The sequence below is a fragment of the Microcaecilia unicolor genome, chromosome 3, assembly GCF_901765095.1.
Source record: "Microcaecilia unicolor chromosome 3, aMicUni1.1, whole genome shotgun sequence".
In the NCBI taxonomy this organism is placed as follows: domain Eukaryota; kingdom Metazoa; phylum Chordata; class Amphibia; order Gymnophiona; family Siphonopidae; genus Microcaecilia; species Microcaecilia unicolor.
The window spans coordinates 528,728,250-528,749,471 of record NC_044033.1 but is presented as its reverse complement, the minus strand read 5'-3'; the positions used below and the strand labels follow the sequence as shown (position 1 = coordinate 528,749,471).

General features: G+C 44.2%; 1 protein-coding gene across 1 annotated transcript in view; it reads right to left on the bottom strand.

Annotated features, from left to right (window-relative positions):
- Positions 1 to 7,547: 7,547 nt before the first annotated feature.
- The window catches only part of FIG4 (FIG4 phosphoinositide 5-phosphatase), a 416,571-nt gene continuing 402,896 nt past the window's right edge, over positions 7,548 to 21,222 (bottom strand). Inside the window, 1 exon segment of the mRNA XM_030199197.1 lies at positions 7,548 to 8,036. Within this exon segment, the coding sequence (XP_030055057.1) occupies positions 7,859 to 8,036 (178 nt within the window). The 3' untranslated portion in view covers positions 7,548 to 7,858.

The following is a 21,222-nucleotide window of genomic DNA, read 5'->3' as shown; positions in this document are numbered from 1 at the left end:
ATGGGGAATATATGTATGTTTTTGAGCTGTTCAAAACCTGGAAGGGTTTTTTTTTTTGTTCCCAACGATAGAACCTACCTCACAAGATTCAATCTCAATTGCTGAGTGATGAATTCCCACTGAGGTCTTTTTCCTTAGAAGCTTGTAGATTCTCTTTTGAACTTTGCTCAGTCAGGTGGGTTGTTTGACCTGTTCAAGCCCCACCTAAACCACATCCACGCCATGCTGCACTGAATTCTCTGCGGATCTCTACATATACATCAGCTTTCTGAAATTGCCATGTACACGTGATCTTATGATGCTTTTAAAATAAAGGACCTTATTCTCATGGTCACAAAACACTACCTTCTTGCAACAGGTCAGGTCCATCAGACGTGCACCATCTGCCCCAAAGCTCCTCTCTGGAAACTGAAGAATTTATGCCAGTGGCAATCATTTTTCTAATAATTTCTACCAAACTTTCAGAAGATAAATGATAAGCTAAACACTGCAAAGTCACACCTCCAAGCCCAAGCTTCAGAGTGCGAGACTAGACTAAATCAAATTATCAACTGTTAACTCCTTACCTTGCTGCAAATATATTACAGGAGTTTTTAGTCTTAGCAGTTTAGATACTCTGATCATGAAACTGATGATACTGGAGGAGGTGTACCTGATGAATGTGCAAAACTTTTCGAATTCTCTCCTGCCCACCTGGCTGGATCCCCTTAGGATAGTCATGCGTCCATGTGCGATGAAGTAGAACACCAGCTAATCCTGTCATGTTTACACAGCTTAGGACTATGAGGTCTGATCCTCCAGTGGTCTTCCTCTTCACATCTAGGTCAGGTATGGTTTCTATGACTGATCCAGACTCCTATCAATTTGTTCACCCTCTTCTGTGTGGAATACCCCGGGGTCACTATAGACCCTCTGTGTTATTTAACCTGTTTATTCGCACTTTAGCTATGCTGATTCAGGTCTACATCATCGATGGTTCTTAAGAGGCATGTTTTCAAAGCACTTAGCCTTCCAAAGTTCCATAGGTTTCTGTGGAACTTTGGAAGGCTAAGTGCTTTGAAAATGAGCCCCTTATTATGTTGACAACATTCAGCTGACTTTGTACATTGACTCTGTGGACCTTAATATCTCCCCACCCCCTCTCCCCAAACTTCTGTCTTGATAGGGTTGTCTACTAGCTCTATGAGCACAACATGAGACCAGCCAAATGGATTAGTGGTCAGCTCAGTAGGCCAGATGTTGCTTCTCAAAGGATGGGACAACAAATCTCTATAGACACAGTAACATAGTAGATGATGGCAAAGAAAGACCTGGATGGTCCAATAAGATAAACTCATTGTATAAGGTATTATTCCATTCAATACTGGGCTACCTTATATCAAAAGATTTCACAATAAATATCAAAATAATATAGAATCTAGAAACTGGGGAAGGCTGAGAGTCGTTCAAAAGTGCATGGTTCGGAAAAAGGTATATTTCAAAGATATCACCAGGGAAGAGAGGGTATCCCAGTAGTGAGGCTGTAATAGAGACCAAAGTAGACCAGGTGTCTTTAAATGAAAAGCAGACAGATTTTCAAGATTTAATTATCACTGTCAACTGCTGAGCAAGATATAAATAGGAACAATAAACATAGTTTGAAATGTCTATATGCGAATGCCAGGAGCCTAAGAAATAAGACAGCAGAGTTAGAATATATTGCACTAAATGAACAATTAGATATAATAGGCATCTCTGAGACCTGGCGGAAGGAGGATAACCAGTGGGACACTGTCATACCGGGGTACAAATTATATCATAGTGATAGGGTGGATCGAATTGGTGGAGGGGTAGCATTGTATATTAACAACAGCCTTGAATCAAATAGATTGAAAATTCTGCAGGAAACAAAACACATCTAGGAATCCCTATGGATTGAAATTCCATACGTAAAGGGAAAAGGATAGTGATAGGAGTGTACTACCATCCACCTGGCCAGGAAGAACAGATGGATATAGAAATGTTATCGGAAATTAGGGAGGCTAACAAACTGGGCAACACGATAATAATGGTTGATTTCAATTACCCTGATATTAACTGGGTAAATGTAACATCAGGGAATGCTAGGGAGGTAAAATTCCTTGACGAAATCAAGGACTGCTTTACGGAGCAGCTGGTACAGGAGTTGACAAGAGGAGGAAAAATTCTAGACCTAGTGCTTAGTGGAGCACATGATCTGGTGCGGGAGGTAATGGTACTGGGGCAGGTTGATAACAGTGATCATAATATGCTCAGATTTGATATCAGCTCTGGCATAAGTACACACAGAAAATCTATTACCATTTAACTTTCAAAAAGGAGGCTATGATAAAATGAGAAGAACAGTGAAAAAAAACTTAGAGGAGCAGCTGCAAAGGTCAAATATTTACATCGGGCATGGAAGCTGTTCAAAATATCATCTTAGAAGCCCAGGCCAGTTATATTCCGTGTATTAAAAAAAAGGAAGAAAGGCAAAATGACAGCCGGCAAGGTTAAAGAAGCTATTAGAGCTAAAAGAAAATCCTTTAGAACATGGAAGGATCTGACTAAAAACAATAAGAAACAACATAAGGAATGGCAAGTCAAATGCAAAGCGCTGATAAGGAAGGCAAAGAGAGACTTTGAAAAATAGATTGTGTTGTAGGCGAAAAAACATAGTTAAAACTTTTTTTTAGGTATATTAGAAGCAAGAAGTCAGCAAAAGAATCAGTTGGACCACTAGATGACCGCGGGGTAAAAGGGACAATCAGGGAAGACAAAGCCATAGTGGAGAGATTAAATGAATTCTTTGCTTTGGTCTTCACTGAGGAAGATTTGGGAGAGATACCGGTGCCAGAAATGGCATTCAAAGCTGACAAATCAGAGAAACTGAATCAAATCTCTGTAAATCTAGAAGATGTAATGGGGTAATTTGAAAAACTGAAGAGTAGCAAATCGCCTAGACCGGATGGTTTTCATCCCAGAATACTGATAGAATTGAAAAATGAACATGCAGAACTATTGTTAGTAATATGTAATTTATCTTTAAAGTTAGCACATTGTTGGAAGATTGGAGGGTGGCCAATGTAACGCCGATCTTTAAAAAAGGTTCCAGAGGTGATCTGGGAAATTATAGACTGGTGAGCCTGGTGTCAGTGCTGGGCAAAATGGTAGAGACTATTATGAAGAACAAAATTACAGAGTATATTCAAAAGCAAGGATTAATAAGACAAAGCCAACATGGATTTAGTGAAGGGAAATTATTTGAAGGGGTGAACAAACATGTGGATAAAGGTGAGCTGGTTGATATTGAGTATCTGGATTTTCAAAAGGCATTTGTCAAAGTATCTATGAATGACTCCAGAGGAAAATGGAGTCATGGGATAGGAGGCAGTGTTCTACTGTGGATTAAAACCTGGTTAAAATATAGAAAACAGAGAATAGGGTTAAATGGTCAGTACTCTCAATGGAGAAGGGTAGATTTTGGGGTTCCGCATGGGTCTGTGCTGAGACCGCTGTTTTTAAAACATATTTATAAATAGAAACATAGAAACACGACGGCAGATAAAGACCACATGGCCCATCCAGTCTGCCCAGCCTCTGTAACCCCCAACTCCAGCAGATGACGTTTAATGTGAGCAAGTGCAAAGTGATGCATGTGGAAAAGAGGAACTTGAAGTATAGCTACGTAATACAAGGTTCCACATTAGGAGTCACCGACCAGGAAAGGGATCTAGGCGTCATCATTCATGATACGTTGAAACCCTGTGGCGGCCGCTAAGAAAGCACATATAATGTTAGGTATTATTAGTAAAGGAATGTAACATAGTAACACAGTAACATAGTAGATGACGGCAGAAAAAGACCTGCACGGTCCATCCAGTCTGCCCAACAAGACAAACATATGTGTAAACCTTACCTTGATTTGTACCTGCCTTATTCAGGGCACAGACCGTACAAGTCTGCGCAGCAGTACTTCCCGCCTCCCAACCACCAGTCCCGCCTCCCATCACCGGCTCTGGCACAGACCGTATAAGTCTGCCCTCCACTATCTCCGCCTCCCAACTACTATCCCCGCCTCCCACCACCGGCTCTGCCACCTAAAGTCAGCTAAGCTCCCAAGGATACATTCCTTCTGAACAGGATTCCTTTATGTTTATCCCACGCATGTTTGAATTCTGTTACCGTTTTCATCTCCACCACCTCCCGCGGGAGGGCATTCCAAGTATCCACCACTCTCTCCGTGAAAAAGTACTTCCTGACATTTTTCCTGAGTCTGCCCCCCTTCAATCTCATTTCATGTCCTGTCATTCTACCGCCTTCGCATCTCCGGAAAAGATTCATTTGCGGATTAATACCTTTCAAATATTTGAACATCTGTATCATATCACCCCTGTTCCTCCTTTCCTCCAGTGTATACATGTTCAGGTCAGCAAGTCTCCCCTCCTACGTCTTGTAACGCAAATCCCATACCATTCTCGTAGCTTTCCTTTGCACCGCTTCAATTCTTTTTACATCCTTTGCAAGATACGGCTTCCAAAACTGAACACAATACTCCAGGTGGGGGCCTCACCAATGACTTGTACAGGGGCATCAACACTTCCTTTCTTCTGCTGGTCACACCTCTCTCTATACAGCCTAGCAACCTTCTCGCTACGGCCACCACCTTGTCACACTGTTTCGTCGCCGTCAGATCCTCAGATACTATCACCCCAAGATCCCTCTCCCCATCCGTACCTATCAGACTCTCACCACTTAACACATACGTCTCCCGTGGATTTCTCTTCCCTAAGTGCATCACTTTGTATTTTTTCGCATTGAATTTTAATTGCCAAACCTTAGACCATTCTTCAAGCTTCCGCAGATCCTTTTTCATGTTTTCCACTCCCTCCTGGGTGTCCACTCTGTTACAAATCTTAGTATCGTCCGCAAATAAGCAAACTTTACCTTCTAACCCTTCGGCAATGTCACTCACAAATATATTGAATAGAATTGGCCCCAGCACCGATCCTTGAGGCACTCCACTACTCACCCTTACCTCCTCCGAGCGAATTCCATTAACCACCAACTTCTGGCGTCTGTCCGTCAACCAGTTCCTAATCCAGTTCACCACTTCGGGTGAACAAAAATGAGGAGGAGGAGTGGCCTAGTGCTTAGTGCAGTGGACTTTGATCCTGGGGAACTGAGTTCGATTCCCACTGCAGCTCCTTGTGACTCTGGGCAAGTCACTTAACCCTCCACTGCCCCTGGTACAAAATAAGTACCTGAATATATGTAAACCCCTTTGAGTTAGCAGTGGAGGAGAAGGGTGCAGATAAGAGAGATTTACCCAGTGAACAGAGTTCCCGGGGAGGAATGTAGGGAGAGATGAGAGTGGAGAGGTACTGAGGAGCTGCAGCGTGAATGCATTTATAGGTCAATAAGAGGAGTTTGAACTGTATGCGGAAACAGATAGGAAGCCAGTGAAGTGACTTGAGGAGAGGGCTAATATGAGCATAACGATACTGGCGGAATATTAGTCATGCAGCAGAATTTTGAACAGATTGAAGAGGAGAGAGATGGCTAAGTGGGAGACCTGTGAGAAGCAAGTTGCAATAGTCTAAGCGAGAGGTGATAAAAGTGTAGATGAGGGTTCTGGTAGTGTGCTCAGAAAGGAAAGGGCAAATTCTGGTGATATTATAGAAAAAGAAATGACAGGTTTTAGCAGTCTGCTGAATATGTGCAGAGAAGGAGAGGGAGGAGTTGAAGATGACCCCAAGGTTACGAGCTGATGAGACAGGAAGGATGAGAGTGTTATCCACAGAAATAGAGAATGGGGGAGGAGGAGAGGTTGGTTTAGGGGGAAAGATAAGAAGCTCATTCTTGGACATGTTTAGTTTCAGATGGCGCTGAGACATCCAGGCAGCAATGTCAGACAGGCAGGCTGATACTTTGGCCTGGATTTTGGCTGAGATTTCTGGTATGGAGAGGTAGATCTGGGAGTCGTCAGCGTAAAGATGATATGATATGGTGATAAAAGGATGAAAAAGCAGTGGCATTTTATGGTTTACAATGGGCTAGAAAACCCAGATCTTTGTTAAGTCCTGTCTGGTGAGTGTCAAAATATTTAATCATTCTCACTTCAAAGGTCTTATGTTCCTGGATTGTCTTAAAGTTTTCTTTTAGTATTCTCACCATAAAATCATCGGTACAGTGTTCTGGTTTTGTAAAGTGCTGTCCTACAGAGATGACATCCTGGTTGGCACTGGCATTTTTCATATGATGTCTATGTAAATTAAATCGCTTCTTTAGCAGCTAGGGCTCTTCAGCTTGCAGAAAAGATGGCTGAGGGGAGATGTGAATCGCTTGTTTACTCTTTCCAAAAATACTAGGACTAGGGGGCAAGCGATGAAGCTACAAAGTAGTCAAAAACAAATCAGAGAAAATATTTCTTTACTCAATGTGTAATTAAACTCTGGCATTTGTTGCCAGAGAATGTGGTAAAAGCAGTTAGCTTAGCGGAGTTTAAAAAAGGTTTGGATAACTTCCTAAAAGAAACGTCCATAAGCCATTATTAAGATGGACTTGGGGAAAATCCACTGCTTATTTCTAGGATAAGCAGCATAAAATGCATTGTACTGTTTCGGGATCTTGCCAGGTATTTGTGACCTGGATTAGCCACTGTTGGAAACAGGATGCTGGGCTTGATGGACCTTCGGTCTGTCCCAGTACGGCAATACTTAGGTACTTATGAGAGCTTGGGACAAGTACACAGGATCTCTAAGGGAGTGACAGGAAGAGTAGATGGCATGGATGGGCAGTCTGGATAGGCCATATGGACTTTATCTGTCTACATTTTTCTGTCTTTCTATATTTCTGTATTTATTGTGAACATCCTGGCTACAGGGTCTGCAAGACAGGTTTGGGACACCCTGATCTGAAGAGCTCCCGAGACTGGTGATGCTGTTGTCCAAAACATCCAGTCACGTTCTTTTTTTTCTGTATTAGAACTGTAACCATGTTAACTCCATGCAAGTTACACCCCACTTTCTTCTTAGATGCCTCGTACTACCTTTCTCTGCCTGCTAGTTATACTCTTCCTTATCTGCCTCTTAAAGTTGCAGATAAGGGAGGGGGCTTGAGAGTGTCCTCATTCGTTTCTTTCATTTGCCCTAATTCTATTTAAGGAAAGATAAGAGGGATAGTAGAAATGACGTCAACTGACCTGTAAATTTATTTCTTTAAAATCACTGGAAGAGAGAAATGCCAACCATTCTATAAATACCTTTTCTTTATCCATGGTCCTGTGCAATGTCGTTGTATCCAGCTGAATTCCATTCAGCGTATTTGAGCTTCAATGCTTTAATGTTAGCAATATTCCAGAAACCATTTGACATGTAAAAATACAGTGATGCTGGGGTTTGTTAATGCAGTAAATAATTATTGTCTTCAGTAAGACTGTAAAATCATATTTGAATGTTGATAAGCTCAATGAGGAAAAAGAAAGTCACACAATTGATGATATCGGAGCTCAGAGGCAGAAAGCAAACGATAATCTCATCAGTCATGACACAGTTTTAACACTTTCTTTACTTAAGGATTGGGATCTGTTGGCTGTGCTGTTACAGTCAAACTAGAAGTATACATTTCCCCCCCAACTATACACAAGTAAACAGCAGGACAATTATATGAAGCAGCTTTAAGTTTCAGCTTCTTACATTTTTACAGTCAGCACTGAGATACAGGTGCAATGACAGTACAGGCTTCCCAGAAATACTGCCTTGGCCCTGCTCTGAAGGGACTCCTCTGAGGACGAGACAGTAACCCAAGTCCTTGCACTGTGGCTTTTCCTGCCCGTATGCTTTGGGCTGTTTTCCAGTTTTCACATGTAGCGATTTCTGATGTACTCTCGATAGATGGGAATGTCTTCCCTTCCCAGAGGCTGCATGACGCCCCTGGAGGCATGGACGTGAGCAGCAAAGATTTCAATCGATTTTCTGTCCACTTTAGGAGGTTGCACCTCATAGATATTGTCCTGGGAAAAGGATGAGATGTGCGTCCTGCAAAATTCAAACATACAGATTGGCTATCAGTTGAAAATTTGCATTAGCGTGATGGTTATTTAAAGTGTGTTTCTTCATGCTATCAGCTCCTGGGCATCTGCTAAATTACTGACATAAGCAGAAATAGAAAAACAGCCATGCTCATCCTTCAGAGGTATTAACACCATTAAGGAGATCAGTGTTAGTATACTTAATTAAGCTTTAGTGGTTTCTCTGACCATTTCATTAAAACAAAATCAACAAAGTACTTAAGAAGAAATAATCCTCTTTCTGTAGGGCTAATGGATAGTTAAGTTGCTAGTTTTAGAAGGGGCCTAGCTAGTCCAAAGACTTGCTTCTTTAAACTCCTACTAACCTTATTGTGATGAAACACCTAGCCACCCGCCTGGGGTTACCCCCGCGGCCACTTGAGAGTCTATCCACAACAAAGCTCAGGTTCGGCTGCACCTGCTGCTCGAGCTCTACACTAGCACCCTCCTCCCACCAACTGGGTCAGAACTGCCTCTGGGAGAGTCTCCCACTCTCCAGTTATCCCCAGTGATTTCTAGGTTACTGGAGCCACACTCCTAGTGGTCCCACAGTACCCAGAAAGCACTCACTGACCCAACACACAAACCACCAAAATTCTTTATCAGTCCAGACAAGCAGAGCGAACAAACAATTTTGTTTATTCTCATAAAAATTGAACAGTGGAACAAAATAGTGCAAATAGGCAAACAATAACAGGTAACTAAAATATGGATCAATTATAACACTAACTAAACATTTGCATACTGGCTAAACAGTACCTGGGAAGATCAGGACATATAATTCACTGAGCCTCAGCAAACAGATCTGTCTCTCTTTCTTCCTGGCTAAGACTGAAGGCAAAATCAGTACACTCTAAAGAAAATGAGCTCCTGCGCCAATCAGAGCCCAGTCAACAAGATTTAAAAGTATACTGCTGCTTGCTTGCTTCCTGCTTGTGTTAAAGAAAAAGAACAGTTGCATGCTGGCAGGCCCCCCTTCCCCCTCAAGGCAAACGCGAACGGGGGCTGGAGGTCCGGTGGGTCTCCAGCCCCCGAAACCCCCAGAAAACGTCGATCCATCAACGGGGAGGGGGGGGCTGGAGGTCCAGTGGACCTCCAGCCCACCCCAAATCCTCCCCTCAGCGTTGTCCTTAAATTCCCTGGTGGTCCGTGGTGTCGTGACACCCCCTGGCCCCGTCCCCCTCCCGGTCCCCATACCTTGTGTTGGAGGAGAGACGCAGCCTGCCTGCCTCCCTCCTCTTCCAGTCAGTCGATGCCCAAAATGGTGGCGCCCAGCACCGCCCACTGCATCCTGGGATGCACTGGGCGGGGCTAAAGACCATGTAAGGGAATCGCTCCCTTACATGGTCTGTAGCCCCGTCCAGTGCATCCCAGGATGCAGTGGGCGGTGCTGGGCACCGCCATTTTGGGCGTCGACTGACTGGAAGAGGAGGGAGGCAGGCAGGCTGCATCCCTCCTCCAACACAAGGTAGGGGGGCTGGGAGGGGGCCAGGGGGGTGTCACGACACCACGGACCACCAGGGAATTTAAGGACAACGCTGGGGGGAGGATTTGGGGTGGGCTGGAGGTCCACCAGACCTCCAGCCCCCCCCCCCCGTCAGAGCAACGATTTCTGGGGGTTTCGGGGGCTGGAGACCCACCGATCCTCCAGCCCCCCCCCCTTCGGTGGGTGGGAGGGTGGGAGAGGGTTTGGCCGGCGGCGGCTACGACGTTTTCTGGGGGTTTGGGGGGGGGCCTCGTTGTTCGGGCCTCAGGGCAGGCTGTTTGACAGGTTTGGGCTTTTGACAGCCCAGACCTGTCAAACAAGTGCGGGAGGATTGTGCTGAGCGCATGCTCGGCACAATTCTCCCGCACTTTAAACATGATAATCAAAGATAATAGCGCTGCTTAGATTTGCAAGCATTATCTTTGATCATCGATGCAGAAAAGCCCTGCGCTGTCCCGATGCTATTTTTAGGGCGCTGTTTGGAACAGCGCAGGGCTTTTGATCATCTGCCCATGAATGTAGTTGCAAAAAACACAGAAAGGCAGTATATCATGTCCCGTTTCCCTTTCCCCATTTGAGATTCTAGATGGAATGTTGCTAGTGGAGGAGTAGCCTAGTGGTTAGTGCAGCAGACTCTGATCCTGGGGAACTGAGTTCGATTCCCACAGCAGCTCCTTGTGACTCTGGACGAGTCACTTAATCCTCCATTGCCCCAGGTACAAAGAAGTACCTGCAGCCCCTCCCTACCTCTCTACCCTCATCTCCCCTTACGTTCCCACCCGTAGCCTCCGCTCTCAAGACAAATCCCTCCTTTCAGTATCCTTCTCCACCACCGCCAACTCCAGGCTCCGCCCTTTCTGCCTCGCGTCACCCCATGCCTGGAATAATCTCCCTGAGCCCATATGCCAGGCCCCCTCCCTGCTCATCTTCAAATCCTTGCTCAAAGCCCACCTCTTCAATGTCGCCTTTGGCACCTAACCACCGTACCTCTATTCAGGAAATCTAGACTGCCCCAACTTGACATTTCGCCCATTAGATTGTAAGCTCCTTGGAGCAGGGACCGTCCTTTTTTGTTAAACTGTACTGCGCTGCGTAACCCTAGTAGCGCTCTAGAAATGTTAAGTAGTAGTAGTAGTATATACAATGAGGCATATTTTCATAGCACTTTGGGAGGCTAAGTTCCATAGGTTTCTATGGAACTTTGGGAGGCTAAGTGCTTTGAAAATAAGCCTCAATGTAAACTGCTTTGAATGTAGTTGCAAAAACAGAGAAAGGTGCTATATCAAGTTCCATTCCCTTTCCATATTTGCTAGCGGAGGAGTAGCCTAGTGGTTAGTGCAGCAGATTAGGATCAATTCCCACCTTCTGACCCTGGGTAAGTCACTTAACCCTCCACTGTCCCAGGTACAAATAAGTACCTGTCTATACTATGTAAAGCGCTTTGAATGTAGTTGCAAAAACAGAAAGGCGGTATATCAAGTCCCATTTCTCTTTTCCTTTTGTATGTGCATCTGGTGTACTACTTTAGAAATGGCTCTTTGCATGTGGAAAGCCTTTTTAAAATTACCTCAACAGAATGAACGAGGTAACATATATAGTAGATGACAGCAGATGAAGAAGACCTGTACGGTCCATCAAGTCTGCCTGAGTAGATAAACACATTGCATAGGGTTTGATGTGATACTTCATATAAATACCTGACCTTGATTTGTCCAGGCTATTTTCAGGACACAGACTGCATAAGTTCAAAGGAAACTGCTTAAAGAATTTTAAAAAATAATGACTTGAAGGAAAAGTCATAACATGGGGAAAGAATGTGAAAATGGGAAGTAGGGGTTAAAGAATCCTGGAGAGATCAAGAGATGAAAAGACACTGCCATAAGAGAGCACTGGTCACTGAAAAACTTAGACAATAAGGCCAGAGCCCCGATTATGGCTAGACAGATCTGAACGGGCTGGAGTGGGCTTTGGTGGCAAGTCTAGTACTTAGGGAGGAAGTCCAGTGTCCCTGAAAATGGCAAGCAAATAGAATGTTGGGTATCACTAGGAAAGGGATTGAAAACAAAAATATTTGTGAGTATTGTGTGCAATTCTGGTCGCTGCACCTCAAAAAAGACATAGGGGAATTGGAAAAGGTGCAGAGAAGGGCGACAAAGATGATACAGGGGATGTGATGACTTCCCTATCAGGACAGGCTGAAGAGGCTGGGGCTCTTCAGCTTGGAGAAAAGGCGGCTGAGGGGAGATATGATAGAGGTCTATAAGATAATGAGTGGAATGGAACGGGTTGATTTGGAGCGTCTGTTTACGCTTTCCAAAAATACTAGGACAAGGGGGCATGCGATGAAGCTGCAGTGTGGTAAATTTAAAACGAATCGTAGGAAATGTTTCTTCACTCAACGCGTAGTTAAACTCTGGAATTCGCTGCCGGAAAAGGTGGTTAAGGCGGTTAACTTAGCAGAATTCAAAAAAGGGTTGGATGGCTTCCTGGAGGAAAAAGCCATAGAATGTTATTGAATGGACGAGGGGATACAGTACTTCTAGGATGGGCGGGACACAGTGGCATACGAAGGGGGGGGGCGGTGGGGCGGTCCGCCCCGGGTGCACGCCGGCGCCTCGCTGGTTCCTTGCTCTCTGTGCCCCAGAACAGGTTACTTCCTGTTTCGGGGCAGAGAGAGCAAGGAACCAGCGAGGTGCCGACACCCTCCCAGTGGCGTGCTGTCGGCGGTTTGGCCCGCCCACCCGCCCCTCTACCGCCTTCCAGGTATGTTCTCGCAGGCGGGCGGGCGGGGGGGGGGTTGCACTACGGAGGGGGGAGGGTGCGTCGCGCTGCACCCGGGGGGGGGGGGGTGCGCAGCGGCGACCCGCCCCGGGTGTCAGCTGCCCTCGCGACGCCACTGGCGGGACAAATTGCTTGTTCTTTTGGCCGCTGTCGGTGACAGGGTGCTGGGCTCAATGGACTCTTGGTCTGTCCCAGCATGGCGATGCTTATGCACTTATGTTTTATCTGCACTGCCGTCATCTACTACATTACGTTACTGTTGGCAAATCAAGCACTCTCATGTGTTCCCATGCCACTGTCTTCAGGCATAGTGGCCACTAGTGCAGGCTGAGTTTTGTAATCTGGATGTTTTTACAGCATTTACATACTCTTCAGAGGAAATCTACCAGATGTAGGTTCTGAACCTACGGCCCCATGAAAAACAAACAGCAGCTGATGTGCAAAGACTGGCTTTCTGTTATGCAAGTCATGCAGTACCAACGCACAAACCCGTGAAAGTCATAGATGTTTAAAATTCTCTTCTCTTTTTATTGATGATTTAATACTGGGTGACTTTAATTCTCAGGTTAGACAGTAGCTAAAGCATTCATGAATCTGGAAACCTATCCCAGAAGTAGCAGAGATTGAGAGGTTTTATTACTGGATAAACAGTTATCTTCAGATTGAATTTGCAATTGTTAGATACTAATCCAGAGGATTGCTTCTACGGTCTCCTTGAAGGTCAGAAGAGAGAGGCTCAGTCTCTTGGGATTGCAGGGTGCTTTATCCTGTCCTGAATTACAGAAGTATGCACAGTTGAAATAGAGTTGAACTGAATGGACAGATCTCTTATTTCATCTGATTAATGAAATTAGCAGATGAAGTGGAACGGAGAATGAGTTTCCCTCTAGGAGAGTTAACTGTGCAGTACTGACGTTCTCCAGGGATGCACTGCAGTACCCTGCCTTGCATACAGAACTTCAATAAATCAAAGTTGCTTCCACTAGCAATTCCAGGGGGCATGTAACGCAGATTTTTTAAAAAGGTTCCAGAGGAGATCCGGGAAATTATAGACGGTGAGCCTGACGTCGGTGTTGGGCAAAAGGTAGAGACTATTATTAAGAACAAAATTACAGAGCATATTCAAAAGCATGGATTAATGAGACGTGGAGGGGCATAATCGAACAGGGCGCCCAAGTTTTGCTGAGGGCGTCCTCGGAGGGCGTCCCCGCGAAGGGGGGGAGAAACCCGTATTATCAAAACAAGATGGTCGTCCATCTTTTGTTTCGATAATATGGTCGGGGACGCCCAAATCTCAACATTTAGGTCAACCTTAGAGATGGTCATCCTTGGAGATGGTCATCCCCGGTTTCCGGCGATAATGGAAACCGAGGACGCCCACCTCAGAAATGACCAAATCCAAGCCATTTGGTCATGGGAGGAGCCAGCATTTGTAGTGCACTGCTCCCCCTCATATGCCAGGACACCAACCGGGCACCCTAGGTGGCACTGCAGTGGACTTCAGAAATTGCTCCCAGGTGCATAGCTCCCTTACCTTGGGTGCTGAGTCCCCCCCAACCCCTCCTACTTACAAATGTACACCATTACCATAGCCCTAAGGGGTGAAGGGGGCACATAGATGTGTGTATGGGTTACAGTGGGTTTCTGGTGGGTTTTGGAGGGCTCATATTTACCACCACAAGTGTAACAGGTGGGGGGGGGGGGGGGGGTGGCCCTGGGTCCGCCTGCCTGAAGTGCACTGTGCCCACTAAAACTGCTCCAGGGACCTGCATACTGACTAATCTAATATACCATCTAATGAACCATCTACCTACACATACCCCATGATAACGACATTAACCCTAACTATATCTCCCACCTCACTCCCCTCTCCATTGCCTATTCCTACCTATTCATCTTGCCTTTTATTCTGATATATTTTACTTTTATCCTCTAATAATATTTTGTATTCCTTTTACTATGTCCCCTCTCTAAGCAGCCTAGTATCCTTCTGGCCACGGCCATCGCCTTGTTTCTTCACCTTCAGATCCTCAGACACCAACACCCCAAGGACGTCAGACTCACAGAAACAGAAGCCTGCGCGGCCGCATTGCTGATCTGCAAGGGCAGGCTTCTACATGGAATGTTGCTAGTGGAATAGCAACATTAACATTCCATGTACAATCTCAAATAGTAGCAACAGAATCTCAAATAGTAGCAACATTCCATGTAGAATCTCAAATTGTAGCAACATTCCATGTAGAATCTACAAATAGTTTCAATATTTCATGTAGAATCTCAAATAGCAGCAACAGAATCTCAAACAGTAGCAACATTCCATGTAGAATCTCAAATAGCAGCAACAGAATCTCAAATACTAGCAACATTCCATGTAGAATCTCAAACAGTAGCAACATTCCATGTAGAATCTCAAATAGCAGCAACATTCCATGTAGAATCTACAAATAGCAGCAACACTCCATGTAGAATCTACAAATAGTTTCAATATTCCATGTAGAATCTCAAATAGCAGCAACAGAATCTCAAACAGTAGCAACAGTAGCAACCTAGATAGGATTTTATATAGTGCTGGGGAGGAGACGGCTGTCTTGGTACATGTGGGTACTAATGACATAGGAAAATGTGGGAGAGAGGTTCTGGAAGCAAAATTTAGGCTCTTAGGTAGAAAGCTGAAATCCAGATCCTCCAGGGTAGCATTTTCTGAAATGCTACCTGTGCCACGCGCAGGGCCCAAGAGACAGGCAGAGCTCCAGAGTCTCAATGCGTGGATGAGATGATGGTGCAGGGAGGAGGGCTTTAGATTTGTTAGGAACTGGGCAACATTCTGGGGAAGGGGGAGCCTATTCCGAAAGGATGGGCTCCATCTTAACCAGAGTGGGACCAGGCTGCTGGCATTGGCGTTTAAGAAGGAGATAGAGCAGCTTTTAAACTAGAAATGGGGGGAAGGCCGACAGTCGCTCAAAAGAGCATGGTTCGGGATAAGGTATCTTTCAAAGATATCACCATAACAGGGAAGATAGAGTATCCTGATAGTGAGGTTGCAAAAGAGATTGTAGTAGATCGGGTATCTTTAAATAACAATAAAAATCAGACAAAAGATTGCCAATTAATACTGTCAAGTACTAAGCATGATGTACTTAGGAACAACAAACATAGTTTGAAATGTCTATATGCGAATGCCAGGAGCCTAAGAAATAAGATGGGGGAGTTAGAATATATTGCACTAAATGAAAAATTAGATATAATAGGCATCTCTGAGACCTGGTGGAAGGAGGATAACCAGTGGGACACTGTCATACCGGGGTACAAATTATATCGTAGTGATAGGGTGAATCGGATTGGTGGAGGGGTAGCATTGTATATTAACGAGAGCCTTGAATCAAATAGATTGAAAATTCTGCAGGAAACAAAACACTCCTTGGAATCACTGTGGATTGAAATTCCATGTGCAAAGGGGAAAAGGATAGTGATAGGAGTGTACTACCGTCCGCCTGGCCAGGACGAACAGACGGATGCGGAAATGTTAAAGGAAATCAGGGACGCAAACAAACTGGGCAACACAATAATAATGGGGGATTTCAATTACCCGCATATAGACTGGGTTAATGTAACATCTGTACACGCAAGGGACATAAGATTTCTTGATGAAATCAAGGACAGCTTCATGGAACAGCTAGTTCAGGAGCCGACAAGAGAAGGAAAAATACTAGACTTAGTCCTTAGTGGTGCTCATGATCTAGTGCAGGGGGTAACGATACGAGGGCCGCTTGATAACAGTGATCATAATATGATCGGTTTTGATATTGGCATTGAAGGAAGTGAAACTAGGAAATCAAGTACGCTAGCGTTTAACTTTAGAAAAGGTGATTACGACAAAATGAGAAAAATGGTGAAAAAAAGACTGAAAGGAGCAGCTCGCAGAGTAAAAAACTTGCATCAGGCGTGGATGCTGTTTAAAAACACCATCCTGGAGGTTCAGGACAAATATATTCCACGTATTAGAAAAAAGGGAAAAAAGACTAAACGTCAGCCGGCGTGGCTAAACAGTAAGATAAAGGAAATCATTAGAGCCAAAAAACAATCCTTCAGAAAGTGGAGAAGAGAACCAACTGAAAGTAACAGGATAGATCATAAGGAATGCCAAGCCAAATGCAAAGCGGAGATAAGGAGGGCAAAAAAGGACTTTGAGAAGAAATTAGCGTTGGAAGCAAAAATACATAGTAAAAATTTTTTTAGATACATTAAAAGCAGGAAACCGGCCAAAGAGTCGGTTGGGCCGCTGGACGAAAATGGTGTTAAAGGGGCGATCAAGGAGGACAAAGCCGTAGCGGAGAAATTAAATGAATTCTTTGCTTCGGTCTTCACCGAGGAGGATTTGGGGGGGACACCGGTGCCGGAAAGAATATTTGAAGCGGGGGAGTCGGAGAAACTAAACAAATTCTCTGTAACCTTGGAGGATGTAATGGGTCAGTTCAGCAAGCTGAAGAGTAGTAAATCACCGGGACCTGATGGTATTCATCCCAGAGTATTAATAGAACTAAAAAATGAACTTGCGGAGCTACTGTTAGAAATATGCAATCTGTCCCTAAAATCGAGTGTAGTACCGGAAGACTGGAGGGTAGCCAATGTTACTCCGATTTTTAAGAAGGGTTCCAGAGGAGATCCGGCAAATTATAGACCGGTGAGTCTGACGTCGGTGCCGGGCAAGATGGTGGAGGCTATTATTAAGAATAAAATTGCAGAGCATATACAAAAACATGGACTGATGAGACAAAGTCAGCACGGATTTAGTGAAGGGAAGTCTTGCCTCACCAATCTAATGCATTTTTTTGAGGGGGTAAGCAAACATGTGGACAATGGGGAGCCGGTTGATATTGTATATCTGGATTTTCAGAAGGCGTTTGACAAAGTGCCGCACGAAAGACTCCTGAAGAAATTGCAGAGTCATGGAATCGGAGGTAGGGTATTATTATGGATTAAGAACTGGTTGAAAGATAGGAAGCAGAGAGTAGGATTGCGTGGCCAGTATTCTCAGTGGAGGAGGGTAGTTAGTGGGGTCCCGCAGGGGTCTGTGCTGGGTCCGTTGCTTTTTAATGTATTTATAAATGACCTAGAGATGGGAATAACTAGTGAGGTAATTAAATTCGCCGATGACACAAAATTATTCAGGGTCGTCAAGTCGCAGGAGGAATGTGAACGATTACAGGAGGACCTTGCGAGACTGGGAGAATGGGCGTGCAAGTGGCAGATGAAGTTCAATTTTGACAAGTGCAAAGTGATGCATGTGGGTAAGAGGAACCCGAATTATAGCTACGTCTTGCAAGGTTCCACGTTAGGAGTTACGGATCAAGAAAGGGATCTGGGTGTCGTCGTCGATGATACGCTGAAACCTTCTGCTCAGTGTGCTGCTGCGGCTAGGAAAGCGAATAGAATGTTGGGTGTTATTAGGAAGGGTATGGAGTCCAGGTGTGCGGATGTTATAATGCCGTTGTATCGCTCCATGGTGCGACCGCACCTGGAGTATTGTGTTCAGTACTGGTCTCCGTATCTCAAAAAAGATATAGTAGAATTGGAAAAGGTACAGCGAAGGGCGACGAAAATGATAGTGGGGATGGGACGACTTTCCTATGAAGAGAGGCTGAGAAGGCTAGGGCTTTTCAGCTTGGAGAAGAGACGGCTGAGGGGAGATATGATAGAAGTGTATAAAATAATGAGTGGAATGGATCGGGTGGATGTGAAGCGACTGTTCACGCTATCCAAAAATACTAGGACTAGAGGGCATGAGTTGAAGCTACAGTGTGGTAAATTTAAAACGAATCGGAGAAAATTTTTCTTCACCCAACGTGTAATTAGACTCTGGAATTCGTTGCCGGAGAACATGGTACGGGCGGTTAACTTGACGGAGTTTAAAAAGGGGTTAGATAGATTCCTAAAGGACAAGTCCATAGACCGCTATTAAATGGACTTGGAAAAATTCCGCATTTTTAGGTATAACTTGTCTGGAATGTTTTTACGTTTGGGGAGCGTGCCAGGTGCCCTTGACCTGGATTGGCCACTGTCGGTGACAGGATGCTGGGCTAGATGGACCTTTGGTCTTTCCCAGTATGGCACTACTTATGTACTTATGTAACATTCCATGTAGAATTTCAAATAGTAGCAACAGAATCTCAAACAGTAGCAACATTCCATGTAGAATCTCAAATAGTAGCAACAGAATCTCAAATAGTAGCAACATTCCATGTAGAATCTCCAATAGTAGCAACATTCCATGTAGAACCTCCAATAGTAGCAACATTCCATGTAGAATCTCCAATAGTATCTATTTTATTTTTGTTACATTTGTACCCTGCGCTTTCCCACTCATGGCAGGCTCAATGCGGCTTACATGGGGCAAAGGAGGGTTAAGTGACTTGCCCAGAGACACAAGGAGCTGCCTGTGCCTGAAGTGGGAATCAAACTCAGTTCCTCAGTTCCCCAGGACCAAAGTCCACCATCCTAACCACTAGGCCACTCCTCCACTGTTGCTACTATTTGATTTGAGATTCTACATGGAATGTTGCTATTCCACTATCAACATTCCATGTAGAAGTCGGCCCTTGCAGATCCCCAATGTGGCCGCGCAGGCTTCTACATGGAATGTTGCTAGTGGAATAGCAACATTCCATGTAGAATTTCAAAGAGTAGCAACAGAACCTCCAATAGTAGCAACATTCCATGTAGAATCTCCAATAGTATCTATTTTATTTTTGTTACATTTGTACCCTGCGCTTTCCCACTCATGGCAGGCTCAATGCGGCAGGCAATGGAGGGTTAAGTGACTTGCCCAGAGTCACAAGGAGCTGCCTGTGCCTGAAGTGGGAATCAAACTCAGTTCCTCAGTTCCCCAGGACCAAAGTCCACCATCCTAACCACTAGGCCACTCCTCCACTGTTGCTACTATTTGAGATTCTACATGGAATGTTGCTATTCCACTATCAACATTCCATGTAGAAGTCGGCCCTTGCAGATCCCCAATGTGGCCGCGCAGGCTTCTACATGGAATGTTGCTAGTGGAATAGCAACATTCCATGTAGAATCTCCAATAGTGGCAACATTCCATGTAGAATCTCCAATAGTAGCAGCAGAACCTCAAATAGTAGCAACATTCCATGTAGAATCTCCAATAGTAGCAACATTCCATGTAGAATCTCCAATAGTATCTATTTTATTTTTGTTACATTTGTACCCTGCGGTTTCCCACTCATGGCAGGCTCAATGCGGCTTACATGGGGCAATGGAGGGTTAAGTGACTTGCCCAGAGTCACAAGGAGCTGCCTGTGCCTGAAGTGGGAATCGAACTCAGTTCCCCAGGAGTCCACCACCCTAACCACTAGGCCACTCCTCCACACTATACCTCCACTCTATACCTCTTTTATCCCATTTACACCTTGTTTATTTGTCCTACCACATACCTCCTTTGTTGATTTTGATACTATAGATTGTATTCTCTTGTTACTATGTAAGCCGCATTGAGCCTGCGATGAGCGGGAAAGCGCGGGGTACAAATGTGGTAAATAAATAAATAAAATAAATCACCATGCCACAGCAACAGTAGGTACAGCAGACCCTCTGCTTTTCTTTCCCCTCCTAATGCAGGTAAAGTTTGATCTCATAATCAGGAGAAATAATATAGAATAACCTTCTTGCCTAGACAGAGAGAGAAAAAAGTATCCGACTCTATCTTGTACTTACAAAATCCAGAGAAGTGAAAGTCAGGGCTTGTGCTGGATGAAAGAGGAACATGGAACAAGGGTATTTGTCCCATCTTCCTCTTTCATCCAGCACAAGCCCTAATTTTCACTTCTCTGGATTTTGTAAGTACAAGATACAGAGTCGGATACTTTCATCCAGCACAAGCCCTAATCAAATCAGGGAAGTGGTATAGAAATAGTCAGAAATATAAGGGTATTTATATGTCTGACTATTTCTATACCACTTCCCTGATTTGATACACTACTAAAAGCAGTAAAAAAAATATCACCAAGGTGTACGGTTCACATCCATTTAAAATAATAACACAAGTAAAAACATTAAAATGCCATCAATGTATCCCTGTGACTAACCACAGACTTATTCTAAGGCACTTTGCTAAAATAAGAAAAATGTTTTCAAAATCCATTGTTTGGAAAGTTGTGTAAAGAGCAGTTACCGCTGTGCATCTCAGAGTATTTCGCAGCTCCACTTTTTTCCCTGATAGTCACAAAAAAGGAAATTGGAGCAACAACACTTGTTACATAATTTCTTCATAGCATACAAAAAGATTTCGTGATGAGGAGAACGTCGTCCCTGTTTTCTTTTGTACATGCCTAGGAGTGTTACAGAAAGAAAATAGCAGCTTCTGTTTAATGGAAAAATCAAAAAAGCTGTAGATGAGGCCGTGCATTAGAGATTCTTCTGATAGGATTTTTTAAAAGATAAAACAGAGTTTGATGAGCATTGCACTATGGATGTGGAAACACTTTACACTAACATTCTGCACGATGAAGCTCTAAAGGTCTGTGAGGGGGTCTATGGCAATGAAGCTACAATGTAGTAAATTTAAAACGAATCGGAGAAAGGTTTTCTTCACTCAACGTGTAATTAAACTCTGGAATTCGTTGCCAGAGAATGTGGTAAAGGCGGTTAGCTTAGCGGAGTTTTAAAAAGGTTTGGACGGCTTCCTAAAGGAAACGTCCATAGACCATTATTAAATGGACTTGGGGAAAATCCACTATTTCTGGGATAAGCAGTATAAAATGTTTTGTACTTTTTTGGGATCTTGCCAGGTATTTGCCAGGTAACTGCTATTCAAAAATGGAAATCTTTAGACCTTTTTCTCTCCGCTAAGGACTAATTTTATGATTTGAAC